Source organism: Hemitrygon akajei, chromosome 11 (assembly GCF_048418815.1).
Source record: "Hemitrygon akajei chromosome 11, sHemAka1.3, whole genome shotgun sequence".
In the NCBI taxonomy this organism is placed as follows: Eukaryota; Metazoa; Chordata; class Chondrichthyes; order Myliobatiformes; family Dasyatidae; genus Hemitrygon; species Hemitrygon akajei.
Window position 1 is genome coordinate 88,883,862 of NC_133134.1, and position 19,273 is coordinate 88,903,134.

Sequence of the window (19,273 nt, forward strand, 5' to 3'; positions counted from 1 at the left end):
TAACTTGGACTTCCCGATTGTGCTTCAAGCTTCAATCTTCAGTACTGACCCCTCTCCTTCGTTACCTGTCCATTTCACTGGACTTCCAGCATGATGCCGAGACATAGACTCCAGATGTCCTTCATCCAGTGTACACTCACTGGCCTTTGGGTGCAGAACAGAAGCTTAACCTCTAACCCTAAGCGTAACCCTCTACATTTCTGACCCTGTCCCTAAACTGTAATCTGGCCTCTAACTCCTCCACATCCCTGTCCCTAAACCTTAATCTGGCCTCTAACTCCTCCACATCCCTGTCCCTAAACTGTAATCTGACCTCTAACTCCTCCATATCTCTGTCCCTAAACTGTAATCTGACCTCTAACTCCTCCATATCTCTGTCCCTAAACTGTAATCTGACCTCTAACTCCTCCGTATCTCTGTCCCTAAACCTTAATCTGGCCTCTAACTCCTCCACATCCCTGTCCCTAAACTGTAATCTGACCTCTAACTCCTCCATATCTCGGTTCCTAAACTGTAATCTGGCCTCCAACTCTCCCACAGCCCTGTCCATGATCTCCAACCTGATCCCTAACTCCTCTCTCTGTCCCTAAAACCATCCTTCGGAATTTTAAAAAAAACTAAGCCTGTGCCACAGTCTTGATGGAGACAGCGGCTCGGTGCCATCTTAAACAGGTACTTTGCAGCTTTCCTCTGCATTGCCTCTGCTCTCTAATGCCTGTTTTCCATTGGAGAGAGTGAGCAGATTTCTTCAGCAGTAACACAGTTACTTTGAAATGACCAGTCAGAGACTGTGAGTAAGTTACATTTGACGCTTTGCTTTCTTAGTTCTTTGATCTAATTTTCACTGAAATACTGGTCCTGCTAAATGGCTTTGCAATTGGCTTCTCTTCCTCCTTTACACTGAAAACTGATGAATGAAACGTAATATGTCATCCAAGCTACTATGTTTGCCTTTGCTGTCCGTTCACCTTTAAACTCTCTTTTTTTCTCTTAAGTCTTTAAACATGTTTAAACCCCTCCAATCAGGACCCTTCACAAACTATCTGCAGATGCTGGAAATCCAAGCCCCCCCCCCCCCCCCCCGCCCACACACACACACACACACACACACCCTCCCCCTCCCCCAGAGGAACTCAGCAGGCCAGGCAGCATTTATGGAAAAGAGTACAGTTGATGTTTTGGGCCGAGACCCTTCATCCGGACCCATCTTCCTTCAGATCCCTGTATTAATCCCTAATGCCCTTCCCTTGGACAACACCGTGGCATGGAGAGGGGAGACTTGCAGTTTGGGCAACTGCCGGTCTTACATGAAAAAAACCTTGCCCAGGCTTGCATCCTGGCATCTTTCCAAGGCACAAATTCATGGTCTATTGAGACTATGGAGGCCTACTACTACTATGAGTCCAACTTCTCAAATCAGGACCCATCTTCCTTCAGATCCCTGTATGAATCCAACTCCTCAAATCAGGACCCATCTTCCTTGCAGATCTTTTATGAATCAGACCAGTGCTCGAGAAGAGCAGGTCTCAATGACTGTTGCACTCACACCAACTGTGATGAAGTGCTTTGAGAGGCTGGCCATGACCGGAATCAACTCCTGTGTAAGCAAGGACCTGGACCCACTGCAATTTGTTTATTGCCACAATAGGTCTACAGGGAATACAATCTCGCTGGTTCTTCACTCGGCCTTGAATCACCAGGACAACAGCAGTACCTACATCAGGCTGTTGTTTATTGATACAGCTCAGCATTCAACACAATCATACCCTCAGTTCTAATCAACAAGCTCCAAAACCTGGGCCTTTGTTGCACCTCTCTGCAACTGGATCCTTGAATTCCTCATTGGGAGACCACAGTCAGTGTGGATCAGAAATAACATCTACTCCTCGCTGACAATCAATACTGGCACACCTCAAGGATGTGTGCTTAGTGCACTGTCCTACACTCTTTACACCCTTGACAATGCAGTTAGGCACAGCTCAAAGGCATATATAAATGTGCCAATGACACAACTATTGCTGGCAGATTTTCAGATGGTGAAGTGGAGGCAAACAGTAGTGAGATAGATCAGCTGGTTGCAAAAACAACCTTGTACTTTAGTAAGACCAAGGAATTGATTGTTGACTTCAGGAATTGGACTTTGAGGGAACACACACCAGTCCTCATCAAGGGATCAGCAGAAGAAAGGGTGAACAGTTTCAAGTTCCTGAGTTTCAACATCTCTTAAAATCTATCTTGGGCCCAACATATTGATGTAATTATAAAGAAGGCATGACAGCATCTATATTTCACTAGGAGTTTGAGTACACTTGGTATATCACCAAAAGCTCTGCCAATTTCTATAGATGTACCATGGAGAGCATTCTAACTGGTTGCATCACCATCTGGTATGGAGCGTCCACAGCGTAGGATCAGAAAAAGCTGCAGAAAGTTGCAAATTCAGGCAGCGTCATCATGGGTACTAGCCTCCCCAGCATGCAAGACATCTTCAAAAGGCAATGCCTCAAAAAGGCAGCATTAAGGACTCCCTTCACCAGGACTTGGGCTCTTCTCATTACTACCATCAAAGAGGACGTACAGGAGCCTGAAGGTACACACTTAACATATTAGAAACAGTTTCTTCAGCACCGCTGTCAGATTTCTGAATGGACAATGAACCCATGTACACAGCCTCAGTATTGTTTTTTTCTTTTTCTGCATTATTTTTTAAAATATATATACATATTGTAATTTATGTTTTTAGATTATGTACTGCAGTGCACTGCTGCTGCAAAACAACATATTTCATGACATAGGTCAGTGATATTAAGCCTGATTTTGATTTTGATTCTGATTCTAACCCCTCAAATCAGGATTCATCTTCCTTGCAGATCACTGTATGAATCCCTCCAAGGAGATTTCCGATGTGGTGAGAAACTGCTCTAACCAAGGTCACAAGTGACCATGGTTTCAGCTCCCATTATGACCCACTGTTATTGTAAATTCTACTTCATGTGTGAAAGGGCAAAACATATTAGTGCTTGGAAGAGTATTGAATTAAATATTAACTATGCTTTGATGATGATACACATTTAGTGCTCTGATGTGAGCTAGCAACTCCGATTAATTCAGCTGCATTTTTATTAGACATCTGAGAACATCGAGAGAGGAGGAAATACGTGTATTGATTTCTCCCTGGGGCCTAAATGCAGGTTGAATTTGATTTGATCAATGACCGTCTGTCTTCATTTAATATTAAAAATGGCTAAAATACATCTTATAATTTAAGACTTCTGCTACAAATCCTGTTCTGTCATGACTTAAAAAAATGATGCTGCGACTTGTTTCTGAGATGGGCCATGTAGATAAAATTCAAACAGTAAGTAAATAAAAGGGACACCAGCAAGGTTGAGCCTGAAATGGCCCATCAATCCTGCTCCATTCACATTTGATGTATCTCATTCACAAACTCCTCCTCCTGGTAACTTACTGCTGTCTTCCTGCATCACATGTGAATCAAACAGATTTACTAATTTCCCTTTGTCCTCAATCTCTTCGTGACAGAGTTTGATCATTTCCTTTGATCCACTGTGTCTAATTGATCCAAGGTTCACTGCCTCTCTCTCTATCCCCATCTATTTCACTTACCTAGTGAAGTTTTATATAATCCTCACTAATTAATATAATCCATTATCTATAATATAATCAATTATATCAGAATCAGATTTAATATCACTGGTATACATAATGAAATTGTTGTTTTGCACCAGCAGTACATTACAATACATAATAATAAGCTATAAATTACAATAACAATTGGAAATGTATATATATATATATTTTTTTAATTAAATAAGTAATAAAAACAGAGAACAAAAGTAAGAAACTTGCTTGCATCAGACACCGAGTGTTCTCTACAGTTAGCTGATGTGGCAAGTGTAGCCTTTGGCCAGGAGTGGTGCCCAACCTTCATAGAGTGTTTCGACCTTTAACCACTACACTCTCCAGCTGGTGGGTCAACAGTGGTGGCTAAGTCACTGCCCACCTGCACCTGACTTCCAGCTCAACTCCACTCACCTGCTCCATATCCAGCAAGTCGCTCTTTCTGATTCCTCCCCATCCTGCAAGCGGCTTGGTTCTTGCTATTTTTATTAAGGCCCAACACAGACAGCAACCTCCATGCTGACTTTGCCAGCACCCTCTACAGCCGATCTCCACAAGGAATAGCCATGTCTGCCATCCTTTGCCCCTGAACCCCTGGACCAAGGACTGATATTTCAGGGCCTTCCTTTCATGAGCCTCCTCTCATCCTTCCTCCCATGGTACCATGAACTCCACCAGGTTGATTTTCTTGTTTTCAGTGGACCACAGTACAACCTCTGGTCAATATGTGGGTTGCACCACTTCTGGAAACTGCAGTTGCCTCCCCACATTGACCCTCATCTCCCATGATTTGGTAGTTTGCAGCAGATTGGATTTAGGCCTCTTTGATATGACTGGCATGGCCCTCTCCTTGATGGAAATGACTGTCCTGGTTGCCTCTCTGCCAGCTGGTCTCTTTTTACACCTCTCCTGCTCCAGACTGTCAGGAAGGGACAGCAGGACCTTGTTGTGGCGCCACCTATACCATCATTGTGTTAAAGCTATTTTGCATCCTGACAGTCTGTGTGCCAGTGAACCCTGCTGACCACAAAGCTTGCAGTTAGGGTCCTCTCTCAGCCCCCATGTGTACAGCTCTGATGGTGTAGGGAGAGTGTCATACACCAACCACAGGGGAGCAGAAATGCAGAAGGGCTCCAGTCTCCAAACCTCTGCCCAAGTGATCCTACACTTGGGAAGATCCCATTTTGTCCAGGTACTTGTCATTGTTCACACACTTTGCCACTTCGAACTCCTCCACTACTGATGACAATGGGACCTGTAGCTGGCCTGATCTTACGTAGAGCCCCACTGAAGAAAATCTTGGGGAGTATCCCCAGCCACCTCTGCAGGTACTTGTTGACTTTCCCTCGATGCCTTCTACGTGGTCATGGGGAGCTCGTACACTGTGAAAAGCCAGAACAGCCTTGGTAGAAGACTGCGTTGATACAAATTTACCAGGCGGTCCGGTTTTGTTGATCTTCTTCAGCCACTCTTCAGTCTTCTGTACAGTGTCGGTGATGTTGGTGCTGTCCATCATTGCTTCATTAAACCACTTTCCATGACACTGTACTGTACTGGGTTGTCCTCTATGGATGGAATGACTTCTCCCTGTACTTGAAAACTGAACTTGCTAGTAACCTTGCCCTTTTTGATCACCATGCATCTGTACTTCCTGGCCTTGGAGGTCATCCTAGCCCAGGGAGCTACGTTGTCCAGGGTTTCAATACCCATCTTGCTTGGACATGGGTTACAGTGGTTACTGTGATGTCATTCATGAACTCCCGTACTGCAGGTTGTCGGATGTCAGGCTCCATTACTGGGCCTTGGGTTATGTCTGCAGTTGCTGATCTTAGGAGGTTCATACCTATGACAAACAAGATGGGGGAAATGGTACAGCTGTTTGGAATCCCTTTTTGGAGGTTGTGCCACCTGATTGTAAAGTGGGCTGAAGTGAAGCTTAGCTTGTATCATCCTAGGTAGCTGGTGATCATGTCTCGCATTACTGGAGGGATATGGTAGTGGTCCAGGCTAGCCTGGATGAGGATGTGTGGAATTGATCCATAGGAATTGGGTCTCCTTTCTTCTGCCTGGCCTCAAGGTTCAACTGGCTGATTATTGACGTGTTCAAGTCACCCATATAAACCCGGGATGCCACCTTTCCAAAGGAGAAGCACTGTCGACGTTTCGGGGGGTCTCGGCCCAAAACGTCGACAGTGCTTCTCCTTATAGATGCTGCCTGGCCTGCTGTGTTTCACCAGCATTTTGTGTGTGTTGTTTGAACTTCCAGCATCTGCAGATTTCCTCGTGTTTGCCACCTTTCCGGATGGATATGTTGGTATAGTGGTTCTCCATTAAGTTTGAGGTCAGCCTTCTTGTAAGCACCAAGAAGAATATCTTGCACTCCACGCTAAGGAGGGAGATTGTTCTAAACTGGGTGATTGTAGAGGAATCTTCTTCCTTGCAAAAAAAAACATCCTTCGGGTATTTTCCAGTTAGGTGGATGGAATAGAGCATTTGGTCCAAATCTTCCTCATTACATTCCACAACCCCTGGTGAAGCTTTGAGTAGTGAGGTGGTGTACATGGGTTCAATGTACGATCAAATCCAATAAATAGTGTATTAGACCTAAAAACACTATCCTTTTATTTTTGATTTCAAATGTTACTGTCAAATGAATGACTATAATATTGGGTGTCCATAATCTATTTGAGTTTGTTCACTGGTTCTAATTTTACTTTAATTCTGTTCTGTTTGTCAGTTCAAAATGGATACTTGGAAGAAGTGTGTGGGATGACTTACACAAAGGCAAGTGTTGTCAAGGACAGAAAAAATCCTGAAGAGGAACTGAATTTGTATCTGCAAAGTCAAATTCCTTTGCACCACTGGCAGTGTTGCCTTAGTTCATGTTGACCCAAGCCTTGGAAATTATTGTCTAAATCTACACCTACCTATCTCATTGTTCTTCATTAAAACCCTGCTTAATATTGAAAAGCTGGGCCAAACATCACATGTCCTAACATCTCCTTACATTGCTTCTACAATGTATTAACCCATGAAACTCCTTGGGATGATATTATATGTTAAATACACCATTTCAATAAAATTGCCAGAGTCTTTTGATTGGACGTGAAGAAACTCAGATATAAATATGCACGTACCTGATGGGAATTCCATGTCTGTTTGTCAGTCCAGTCCTTTGAGTTACGGATGTACCACCACTGAATCTCCAGCGAGTATGATGGGGAGCCACTACCCCTAAAAGCGCAGGCCATCTCCACGTCCTGACCGGCTCTGGCGGTGACATCGTGAGGGACCTCAGTGAAGAGAGCTGTAGGATGTCAACATGTAGAGAGCTGACTGTTAAGTTCTTTTTTTTTAACTTGCAAAGATACCAGAAAATACTTATTTATTTAGAGATAACAGTGCAGAACAGGCCCTCCTGGCCTAACAAACTGCACCAGCCAGCAACCCACCTATTTTGACCTTAGCCTAATCATAGAACAATTTACAAAGACCAGTTAACCTACTAACTAATACGGTTTGCTGCGGGAGAAAACTGAAGCAGCCAAAGGAAACCCACGCGCACATCGAAAGAACACACAAACTTTCTTCCAGAGGACACTGGAATTGAACTTTGACCTCCTATACCTCAAGCTGTAATAGTGTCATGCTACCATGACACCCCAGATTACTTCATATGAACCTCTACTCCAATTGAACATTGCAGTGTTTCACCACTATTACACATTGTCAGCAGTTCCAGCCTAGCATCTTTCCTCAGAACTACTTAAGCAAGCTGATATCCACCCATAATACCACAGGACACAGGAGCAAAGTTAGGCCATTCATCCTGTCGCAGGGATGTCCTCTGATCCTAGAAATATCCTCTCAACTTCCATTCGTCCAGACCATTATTCGATAGGTTTCAATGAGATTCCCCTCTCATTCTTCTCAACTCATTCATCAGATGTTCCTCATACAGAACGTTAACCCTTTCACTCCCAGTATCCATACCCACATGGATTGTGGGTAAGCTCCAGTTGTTTTAGATATTGTAAGATAAAATGAAGAGAATACAAGATGTTGCTGTAATGAAGGTTTTCACTTTGTATTAGTAAATATCCTAACAATGAGTACTAAACATAGGCTGACAGCAGCCCTCTCTGTTCAGCCATGATTGAATGGTAGAGCAGATGCAATGGACCAGATGGCTTAATTCTCCTCTTATGATCTTATAAAGCACTGGCTTTGACAAGGTAGGGATTTTGAGGTTAAATATTGAGCGAAGTTTCTTGGATTTACTTTTAAATTCTTTCATTGTTCCTTTTCTGCTGTCCTTTAGCTCTGATGACAGAAACAACAGATAATAAACACAAGAGATTCTGCAGATGCTGGAAATACAGACCATCAGAAACAAAATGCTGGAGGAACTCAGCAAGTCATCTCTATGGAGAGGAATAAACTATTGGCATTTTGGGCTGAGACCCTTCATCAAGGCTGGAAAGGAAGTGGGAAGAAGCCAGAATAAGGTGGGGGAGGGGAGGGGAGGGAGGAGAAACTGAGAGGTGATAGATGGAACCAGGTGAGGGGGAAGGGAGATGAAGTGAGAAACTGGCAGGTGATAGATGGAACTAGGTGAGGGGGAAGGTGGGTGGGTGGAAGGGAGATGGTGAGAAACTGGCAGGTGATAGGTGGAAAAGGTAAAGAGCTTAAGAAGAAGGAACCTGATAGGGGAGGTGTGGACTATGGGACAAAGGGAAGGAAGAGATGCAGAAGAAGGTGGTGATGGGCATGTAAGGAGATAAAAAGAGGTATGGGGGAACCAGAATGGGGAATGGAAAAACTGAGAAGGGGGGAGGGTGGAGAAAATACCATATTAGAGAAATTGACGTTCATACTGTCAGATTGGAGGCTACCCAGATGAAATATAAAGTGTTGCTCCTCAAACCTGAAAGTGGTTTCATCAAAAGGCAGTTGAGGAGGCCTGGACTGACATGTTGGAATGTGCAAAGTGGAATTAAAATCAGTGGCCACTGGAAGATCCTACTTGTTGTGGCAAATGGAGTGGAGATGATTGGCGAAGCAGTTCCAAAGTCTGTGTCAGGTCTCACTGATGCAGGGGAGCAGCAGATGCTTCTCCACATTTTCGTGTTTGGAGCAATGAAAATCAGCTTGATGCATTTGGACTTCCAGGTGTTCACTGGGCTGATGTTGTTGTAGTGAATCGTAACACAGAAATTAATAAGCCAGCCACTATCGCTACCGCTTTAGCATTTTTATCTGATGGAACTGCTGAATTATTTGAATTTTTAAAATAAAAGGATGTGGGTGATATGAATTATGCAACCAACATGAAATGGGCTAATAACAGATGGATAATTCAATCTGCACTGAGGCTGCATACTGCTTAGTCCATTACTATCCATTTACTATTAACAGGGCAGCACGGTGGTGCAGTTGGTGCTTCTGCTTCACACCTCCAGAGTCCTGAGTTCGATCCTGGTAATGAGTGCTCACTGGGCCATCCATGTCCTGTGTGCTTTGATTTCCTCTCCCTTCCAAATACATCTTGGCCACTGAAAATTACCGGTTAGTTGCAAAAACACACAGGCAAACTGATAGGGAATGTGAAATGGAATCATTTGCAGCGCAAGGAGCGGACAATGCTACTGAAGGATTGCTTTGTTTGAGAGTAGGCATGGACTGGATGGGCAGAATGGCCTCCTCTGTTAGTAAGAGTTATGACTAATGAAAAACTACTGTGTATTTACTGTGAATGCCTGCAAGAGAAGTGGTATATGGTGACATAAATGGATGTACTTTGATAATAAATTTACATTGAACTTTGGTAGTAGTGATGGTGGGGGTCCTCGGTTATGGATGCTGCTTTCTTGTGACAGCGCTCCTTGCAGATGTGCTGAATGGTGGTGGTGGGGGCTTGGCCAGTGATGGACTGGGCTGTATCGACCACTTTCTGTTCAAAGTGTGATATTTTCTCCTCTTAAGGAAAACCGAACAGTGGCAGTATACTGATAGAAGCTCAGTGGATAAACCCCTGCTTGACTTATCTTGTGCAGTGCTTTAAATCCTACTCAAGGAAGCTGTGTGGAAACACCCGAGCTGACACCACATCGTAGCCTCAGCAGGCAGCTTCATTGTCAGAGGTATTTCCTTTCAGATAGGGTATTAGAAAATGTCCTGTCCATGTTGAAAAGGTGCTGCTCTGAAGAGTAAGTGAGTAAATCCTGGTGCCTCGGAACCTTCAGAATGCTTGCCTGTAATCCAGTGCTTGATAAGCAGAAGTTTTCTTCAAATAAATAATGGAAATTCTTCAGAGGATGTTGTATGATCTGCACACAAATCACCAGCATCACTCCTCTACCTGGATATTGTAAAACTGAATCAGACTCTTCTGCAATACGTGTGCCTATGTTGTGTGTAGTAGCATGTTAGAAACTGCCCATTCTGCCTCTCTGTTATTGTCCAATGTCAGCACTGCTGCTAAAACCCTCACCCACACCGTCAGCATCTATAGACTTGACTGCTCCAGCTCATGTCTCGCTCCCCCCTCTGTAAACCTGAGGCTAACATTTTATTTCATTTTATTTGGAGATTCAGCATTGTAGCAGGCTCTTCAGGCCCAACAATCCACTCCCATGTGACCAATTAACCAACTAAGCTGTACGACTTTGGAATGTGGGAGGAAACTGGAGCGCCCGGAGGAAGCCCACGCGGTTTTGGGGAAACCGTGCAAGCTGGTCACTGGTGCCATAATGATGTTATGCCTACTACTGTGCTGTAATGCCAGGCAAACTCCGACTGCACCAAATCACGTCAACTCAACTCGTCGGTGTCCACAGTCCTACAATGGCCCCGATTGAAATATAAAATTCTCATCCCTGTATTCAAATCACTCTGTGATTCCTCTTCCTATCCCTCTCAATCCCTCCGACCCTACAAATCACAGAATGTTTCTACCACTCCAACCCTGTCCTCTTGATCGTCTATACCTCCAACCACTGGTGGCTGGGTTTCCAGCTGACATTTCCTGGAATTTCTTCCATTGGCCTTTCCAACTAATCACTTCTCTACCTTCCTTTAAGATACTCCATGATACTTCTGTGACTAAACCTACTTTACCTACATGTAGTTTTGATAATTCTCTAAAGCATTTTGGACGGTTTTAGAACAAACATAGATCAGTACAGACAGGAACAGACATTTTGGCCCACAATAATGTGTCAGACTATTTAAATTGATAGCGTAGCAGTAGGGTGACACTATTACAACTCAGGGCAGCGGAGTTCAGAGTTCAGTCCCAGCATCCTCTGCAAGGAGCCTGCGGAATGTGTGGGCTTTCTCCGGGACTCCAGGTTTCGCCCACAATCCATAGACAGACTAGTTAGTAGGTTAACTGATCATTGCAAATCATCTCATGATTAGGCCAAGGTTAAATTGGGGTTTGTTGCACGGTGTGGCCAAAGGACCGGAAGGGCCTATTCCTCAATGTATCCTTAAATCAATAAATAAATAAAACAAATAATTGAATGTTGAGCTAAAATAATCCTTTCTATCTACACAACATCCACATCCCTCCATTCTCCCCACATTCGTGTGGCTACCTAAGAGCCTCCTAAATGCCTCTGTCATATTTACCTATGCCATCAGCCCATTCCAGGCACCCACCACTCTCTACGTAAAAAAAAACTTCTCCTTCTCACTTTAAATGCATGCCCTCTAGTATTAGACATTAGGACACCACAGTAGTATAGTGGTTAGCACAACAGCTTGGGATGCTGGAATTCGGAGTTCAATTCCGGCGTCCTCTGTGAGGAAATTTGTACATCCTTCCTGTAAGTACGTGGCATTCCTCCCACAGTCTGAAGAAGTACTGATTAATCGGTTAATTGGTCTTTGTAGAATTTCCTGTCCATTGTTGCTTGTAAAACCTTTGGAGATACCCAGAACGACGAAAGGGACTAGATAGATAATCATTATGCTTTTATATACCAGGGCTGGGCATGTCTGAAGTTGAAATGAGATTGTTCAAAATTGAAACAGGCTCCAAGTTACACTAATTGTGTGGATGCTGCAGCAAGACAAGGGTTAAGGCAGTGTCCAGGCATTGTGTAGGTTTACAGATAGCATGCAGTCAGCTCAGGTAAGAAAGGTATTTATAAAACATAGCTTCTTTCGCACAGCAGAGGACCAGAGCACTTTGACAATCCAGAAGAAAAAAGGATATAACAGAAGACTGCAAGGAGAACACACACCAAATATGGGGAAATTATTTTACTAACTTCAAAGTATCATTGTGAGTTTGCCTGCAGTACCTATTGACAATTAGCACCTCTATTATTATAACATGAATGGTGATAGATCATACAAATAAGAAATTTGAACACACTCAAGGTTACCAATTGGTCAATATCCTTGTCTGCTAGTCAATTCTGTATATAAAAAGGCATTTCTCTGTTCAGACTTCAGAACAGAGTGATGACAGGGAGCAGGCTGCTCTCCCTGTGCACAAGTAAATAAAGTAGGAGTGAGGAGCAAGCACAAGTTTCCGAAGCCCAGTGAATCAGCACTGACACCTGACGAACAATGAAAAGTCTCACTGAAGTTGTAGTTCAGTGTTAGTTTATAGATTTTCCTTAACATTCATATGCAAGCACACTGACAATAAGTGCAAGTACATTCAGTGGCCACTTTATTAGGTACACCTGTATACCTGCTCGTTAATGCAAATATCTAATCAACCAATCATGTGGCAGCAACTCAATGCACAGAAGCAAGCCGACATCGTCAACAGATTCAGTTGTTGCTCAGATCAGACATTAGAATTGGGAAGAGATGTGATCTAAGTGACTTTGACCATAGAATGATTGTTAGTACCAGATGGGATCATTTGTGTATCTGAGAAAATGCTTATCTCTTGTGATTATCAAGTACATCGGTCTCTAGAGTTTATAGAGAATGGTGTGGAAAACAAAAGAAACATCTAGTGAGAGCAGTTCTGCAGGTGAAAATGCCTTGTCAGTGTAAGAGGGCAGAGGAGAATGGCCAGACTGGTTCAAGCTAACGATAAGTCATAACCAGGTATTACAACAATGCAGAAGAGCATCTCTGAGCGTACAACCCATTGAATCCACTGCTGCACCGAATGAAGTGGCCATGGAGTGTATTTTCTGTAGTTATAGTCTTAATTAGTATAAGTCAGGAGATGAAACATATGCTGTTAAGCAAGTGCCGATGACACAGTGCGCATAACTGGTGGGAGAACAAGAATAATGATATGGCTCAGATGGTCTGAATAGCCCGTTCCTCTGCTGTACGTTCGCTGAAAATCAGCAGACTGAACTGGCCTAATACTGAGTGACACACCACTTTTTTAAACTCACTATTTACAGTAGAGAACAATTCCTGTACAGAATAATGCAGAATATATGCTGCTTGAGACACTTCAGATCATGCAAGTAGCAACATCAGCATCAACTGCAGTTTGAGACCGAGAGCAGTGCACTTCGAGTATTCTTGGCTGTTCCTCACTGCCAATATCATATTTTCCATCACTGCAAAAGTATTTATTGTGTTTTTAAATGTATTTAGCAGTATTGCGTGGAGTTGTCCCTTCTGGCTGAAATCCAAACTCCGATACCCTGAGCTGTAATAGTGTTAGTGCTACCGTGGTACCCCATGTCTGCTCAGGGCCACTTACCTAGTTCCAGTTTATTGTCATTCAACCAAACAAAACATTGGTCCTCTGGGACCAAGGTGCAAAACACAGTACACAGGGTCACACACAGCACATACAGTTACAATCCAGCATCCAGTCACAAACTCCTGAGTGGCCTGGCCTGAGACTGACAGGTTGACATGAAGTAGATAAATTCTGGCTGACAACTGCCACAATTCTCAATACCCTTTCACTGTCCACACCACACCATTCTGCTAAAGAATCTTCCATCAGCTCCATATTATCCCCACACCTACCCCTTCCCTGTCCATTGGTCATGTCCTCAGTTTTCTTTGCCTATCTTTCCCGCAACAACATCTCCTATGACCTTTCAATAGATGGTTTTCATTGGAACAGTCACAACCTCAGACCACAAGGCAGTCAAAACTAAACTACACAAGTCAGAAATCTGAAGCAAAACCAGAACCAGAAAATGTTGGAAGCACTCTGCTGCATTGCTGGAAAGAAAAGCTAATTTTCCAGGCCAAAACTGGCCGGGAGAGAAAAAAAGCTCATTTTAGGTTGCAGAGAGATTTGATTAAGATAATATTAACTTTAATTGTCACATATATATCAAAACAAACAATGAAATGCATCAAATCAAATCAGTGAGGATTATACCGGGCAGCTTATTAATGTTGCCTCCAACATAGCATGCCCATAATTCTCTAACTCTAACCCGTACGAGGGAGAGGGAGAGTGAACAAAGCAATTAATGGGCGGGAACAAAAGTGGCTGTGGAAAGGGGGGAGATAAAATGTGAACAATGGAATGTAAAACAGTGAAATGAAGAGAAAGAAATGGAAGTTGCTGGATTCCACAGTGACTCCAGAAGATTGCATTGTAGCCAGACAGAAGAGAAGATGTTTATCTAAGACAACTCATTGGTTATATTTAATGTGGAAGTTCATAGGTTCTTGATTAATAAGGGTGTCAAAATTTACAGGGAGAAGGCAGGGGAATGGTATTGAGAAAAATTATGAAGTAGCAATGATCAGATGGCGGAGCAGACTCAAAGGGCCGAATAGCCTAATTCTCTTCCTGTCTTATTTTGTTTCTCCAGCTCATTCACTATAACAGTTAAGAAGCCATGGACAGGAAGGTCAGTATAGGACTGGGATATAGATTTAACGTGGCAGGCAACAGGAGCATCAGGGTCACCAATGAACTGAATGCAGTCACCCCATCTTTGTCTAGTTTCCTTAGTGTAGAACGGGTGCTTAGTGTGAGCACCAAATACAGTAAGGTGGACTAGAAGGCTGGAGTTTTCTACAGCGCGTGAATTGCTACTTCACTCAGACACGTTGCTTGGGTTCCTCAGTAATGGGAGGGAAGAGGTGAAAGGTGTCGATTTGTGGATGCAAGCAACAGTGCTGTCTAGCTGTTGCAGATGAAAGAGCACCTCAGCTAATGCAACAGAAGCAAAGAAAGGAGGTTGAGGGAAACCTGATAGAAGTGTATAAAATTATGAGAAGCTTAGATAGAGTAGGTTAGAGTGAAATGTTAATTACTTAGAAGGCATAGCTTTAAGGTGAGGAGAGGGGGTATGTTCAGAAGAGATGTGCAATGCCAGTTAGTTTTTACAAAGAACAGTTGCCAGGGAAGTGGCACATGGCAAGAATTTGAATATCCAGGAAATGGAGGGATATGAAAGTAAATGCAATGCCCCAGTTAAGATTTCTACTGCTGTGCTGTAAGTATTTCACTTTAGCAGTTTTCTGCAAAAGCAGCGTGGCTGGATTTTTTGGGGGGTTTTGGCTAAAGATAAGAAGCCCTGCTGTTCAATTTAGGAATGTTGTGTCAGCCAATCAGGATGGTAGGATCTGGGGAAAGTTCTAGAGAGAACAGGGTGGAGAGAGATCTGTGGTAGACAGTAGTCTGGTTTGGGGTCTTTTGGGAGCAGCGGAGTGGGACAGATGCCGCAGAATGCCATGGGAAGGACAGTCCCCATTGCAAGAAGTGTTTTCTGCAGAAGAATGGCTCCCGAGAGAGAACCAGTTTGTTCAAAATGGATTTCGAGGGAAGTTTGTACTGTGGCAGGTGCTTTCACGCAGACCACGGGTTCCATTCATGAGTAACAGTTATACCCAGCTTTGGAAGAGATGAGCTCCAATGGTCATGTGTATATTTAGACTAGTGTAACTATAATGGGCCCTTTTATTTATTTTTCTTTCTTTCCTTTTTTTAATAAGTGTTCTATAAAGCTGAAATTGGTAAATATACTTTCTTTATTATCTTATGCTGATGTGTGATCTGTCATTTCTGGGCTACTGATAATTGTGCACGGTCAATATTTACACAGCATTCACTTAAAATTGAGGTTTCTTTAATGGAACCATCACAACATTGCTGTTTGGTTGAACCCCAAATCATACCGACCCTCAACATATATAGTTTCTGAAACTCAGGCCACCTTCTCACCGCTGAGTCACATGACTGTTATTGGAATTAGCTAATGAGCCAAGTCTGTATACGAGCCCAGTGAGAGGGTTACACAAGTTTATGATCAAAGTACATCTGTCACAATATACTACCTTGAAATTCATTTTCTTGCAGGCATCTACAGGAAAATAAAAGGAACACACAATAATATTTATGAAAAACTACACATAAACACAACCAATGTGCAAAAGAAGGCAAATTGTGCAAAAAAAAAAAATTTGAGTCTCTGAAAGTGAGTCTGTTGGTTGTGGAATCAGTTCAGACTTGAGATGCATTCATGTTCAGGAAAAGGGGATTAGTTTAATTTTCCAGACATTGTCAACTGAAGGGACTATCCCTGTTGTGCTGTTAGTACTGTACATACTAAGGGCCCTTCTGGCCCTTTGAGTCACGCCACTCCACAATCCTGATTGAACCTAACCTAATCACAGGACAGTTTACAATAACCAATTAACCTACTTGCTATGATTTTGGACTGTGGGAGGAAATGGGGGCACCAGGGGAAAATCCCTCGCATTCTACAGGGATGATATTAGACCTGTACGTGTGTGAACACAGTGCCAAATTAAACTAAATCTCTTCTGCTGCACAAGATCCATTCCTCCATTCCTGGCAATATTCATGTATCTACAAACGTATTTAAAAGCCTCTTATACACCACTATTGTCTCTACTTCCATCACTACACTGGCAGTACATTCAAGATATATACCATTCTCTGCAAAAAAATACATGCTCTGCACACCTCCCACACAATTTCTCCTTCGCAGTTTAAATGCATTTTCTCTGGCATTTGGCACTTCTACCTAGGAAAAAGGGTTTGTCTATCTATACCTCTCAAAATCTTACAAATGTCTATCCTTCGATCTTCCAGAGAAAACAACTCAAGTTTAGATAATAGAAAATGACGGCACAGTACAGGCCAAGGTCAGCCTATGACCTTTGGCAAACCTTTTAACCTACTCTAAGATCAATCTAACCCTGCCTTTCTACACAGACCTCTATTTTTCTATCATCCATGTGCTTAACTAAGAGTTTCTTAAAAAGCAGGGGCTCTGACAGAAATATTTCAAATGTCATTAGAAACAGGGATGGTGCCGGAGGATTGGCATATTGCTCATGTGGTTCCATTGTTTAAAAAGGGTTCTAAGAGTAAACCTAGCAATTACAGGCCTGTCAGTTTGACGTCAGTGGTGGGTAAATTAATGGGACGTATTCTTAGAGATGGTATATATAATTATCTGGATAGACAGGGTCTGATTAGGAACAGTCAACATGGATTTGTGTGTGGAAAGTCATGTTTGACAAATCTTATTGAATTTTTTGAAAGGGTTATGAGGAAAGCTGATGAGGGTAAAGCAGTGGATGTAGTCTATATGGACTTCAGTAAGGTCTTTGACAAGGTTCCGCACAGAAGGTTAGTTAGGAAGGTTCAATCATTAGGCATTAATATTGAAGTAGTAAAATGGATTCAACAGTGGCTGGATGGGAGATGCCAGAGAGTAGTGGTGGATAACTGTTTGTCAGATTGGAGACTGGTGACTAGTGGTGTGACTCAGGGATCTGTACTGGGTCCAATGTTGTTTGTCATATACATTAATGATCTGAATGATGGGGTGGTAATTTGGATTAGTAAGCATGCAGATGATACTAAGGTAGGTGGCGTTGTGGATAATGAAGTAGGTTTTCAAAGCTTGCAGAGAGATTTAGGCCAGTTAGAAGAGTGGGCTGAGCAATGCCAGATGGAGTTTAATACTGATAAGTGTGAGGTGCTATATTTTGGTAGGAATAATCCAAATAGGACATATGTGGTAAATGGTAGGGCATTGAGGAATGCAGTAGAACAGAGGAATAATGGTGCAAAGTTCCCTGAAGGTGGAATCTCATTGAAATAGGGTGGTGAAGAAAGCTTTTGGTATGCTGGCCTTTATAAATCAGAGCATTGAGTACAGGAGTTGGGATGTAATGTTAAAGTTGTACAAGGCATTGGTAAGGCTGAATTTGGAGTATTGTGTACAGTTCTGGTCACCAAATTATAGGAAAGATGTCAACAAAATAGAGAGAGTACAGAAAAGATTTACTAGAATGTTACCTAGGTTTCAGCACCTAAGTTACAGGGAAAGGTTGAACAAGTTAGGTCTTTATTCTTTGGAGCGTAGAAGGTTGAGGGGGGACTTGATAGAGATATTTAAAATTATGAGGGGGATAGATAGAGTTGACGTGGATAGGCTTTTTCCATTGAGAGCAGGGGAGATTCAAACAAGAGGACATGAGTTGAGAGTTAGGGGGCAAAAGTTTAAGGGTAACATGATGGGGAATTTCTTTACTCAGAGAGTGGTAGCTGTGTGGAACGAGCTTCCAGTAGAAGTGTTAGAGGCAGGTTTGGTATTGTCATTTAAAGTAAAATTGGATAGGAAAGGAATGGAGGGTTATGGGCTGAGTGCAGGTCGGTGGGACTAGGTGAGAGTAAGCGTTCGGCACAGACTAGAAGGGCCGAGATGGCCTGTTTCCGTGCTGTAATTGTTATATGGTTATGGTCCCTCATGTCTCTCCTCTACCACCACCCCAGGCAGTGAGGTCCATGCACCCACCACTCTCTGTGTGAAAAACCTCTCTGACATCCCCTCTAATCACCTTCAACTCAAAGTTCGCAGTAAATTTATTATCAAGGTACTTATATGCCACCATATACAACACTGTGATTCATTTTCTTTTGGTCATTCACAGTAAATACAAGAAACACAATAGAATTAAAGAAAGACACACCCAACAGGACGGGCAACAACAAATGTGCAAAATGACAACAAACTGTGAAAATATAAATGGAGTAAAAATAATAATGAGTAAATAAGTAAGCAATAAATATTGAGAACATGAGATGATGGGTTCCTGAAAGTGAGTCCATGGGTTGTGGGAACAGTTCAGTGATGGAGTGAAGTTGAGTACAGTTACCCCCTTTGGTTCAAGAGCCTGATGGTTGAGGGGTAATAACTGTTCCTGAAGCTGGTGGGTGAGTCCTGAGGTTCCTGTATATTCTTCCTTGTGGCAGCAGTGAGAATAGAGCATGGCCTGGATGGTGGGTGTCCTTGATGATGGACACTGGTTTCTTGCGACAGTGCTCTGTGTAGGTGTGCTCAATGGAGGAGAGGACTTTACCTGTAATGGATGGGGCCATATCCATTACTTTGTGTAGGCTTTTCAGTTCAAGGGCATTGGTTTTTCCATACCAGGCCATGATGCAACCAGTACTCTTCACCACACATCTATAGGAGTATGTCAACATTTTAGATGACTTGCCGAATCTTTGAAAACTTCTAAGAGAGTATAAGGTCTGCCATGCTTTCTTCGTAATGGCACTTACATGCTAGTACCAGAAAAGATCCTCTGAAATGATAGCAGTAAGAAATTTGAAGTTGCTGACCCTCTCCACCTCTGATCCCTCGATAAGGACTGGTTTCGTCTGATCACGGACCTC

The 19,273-nt window shown here is 42.9% G+C and overlaps 1 protein-coding gene across 1 annotated transcript in view; it reads right to left on the reverse strand.

Annotated features, from left to right (window-relative positions):
* Positions 1-19,273, reverse strand: part of vstm2la (V-set and transmembrane domain containing 2 like a) — a 250,069-nt gene that overhangs the window by 50,754 nt on the left and 180,042 nt on the right. The window contains exon 2 of the mRNA XM_073061343.1: positions 6,780-6,949. Within this exon, the coding sequence (XP_072917444.1) occupies positions 6,780-6,949 (170 nt within the window). The remainder of the gene's footprint in view (positions 1-6,779; positions 6,950-19,273) is intronic.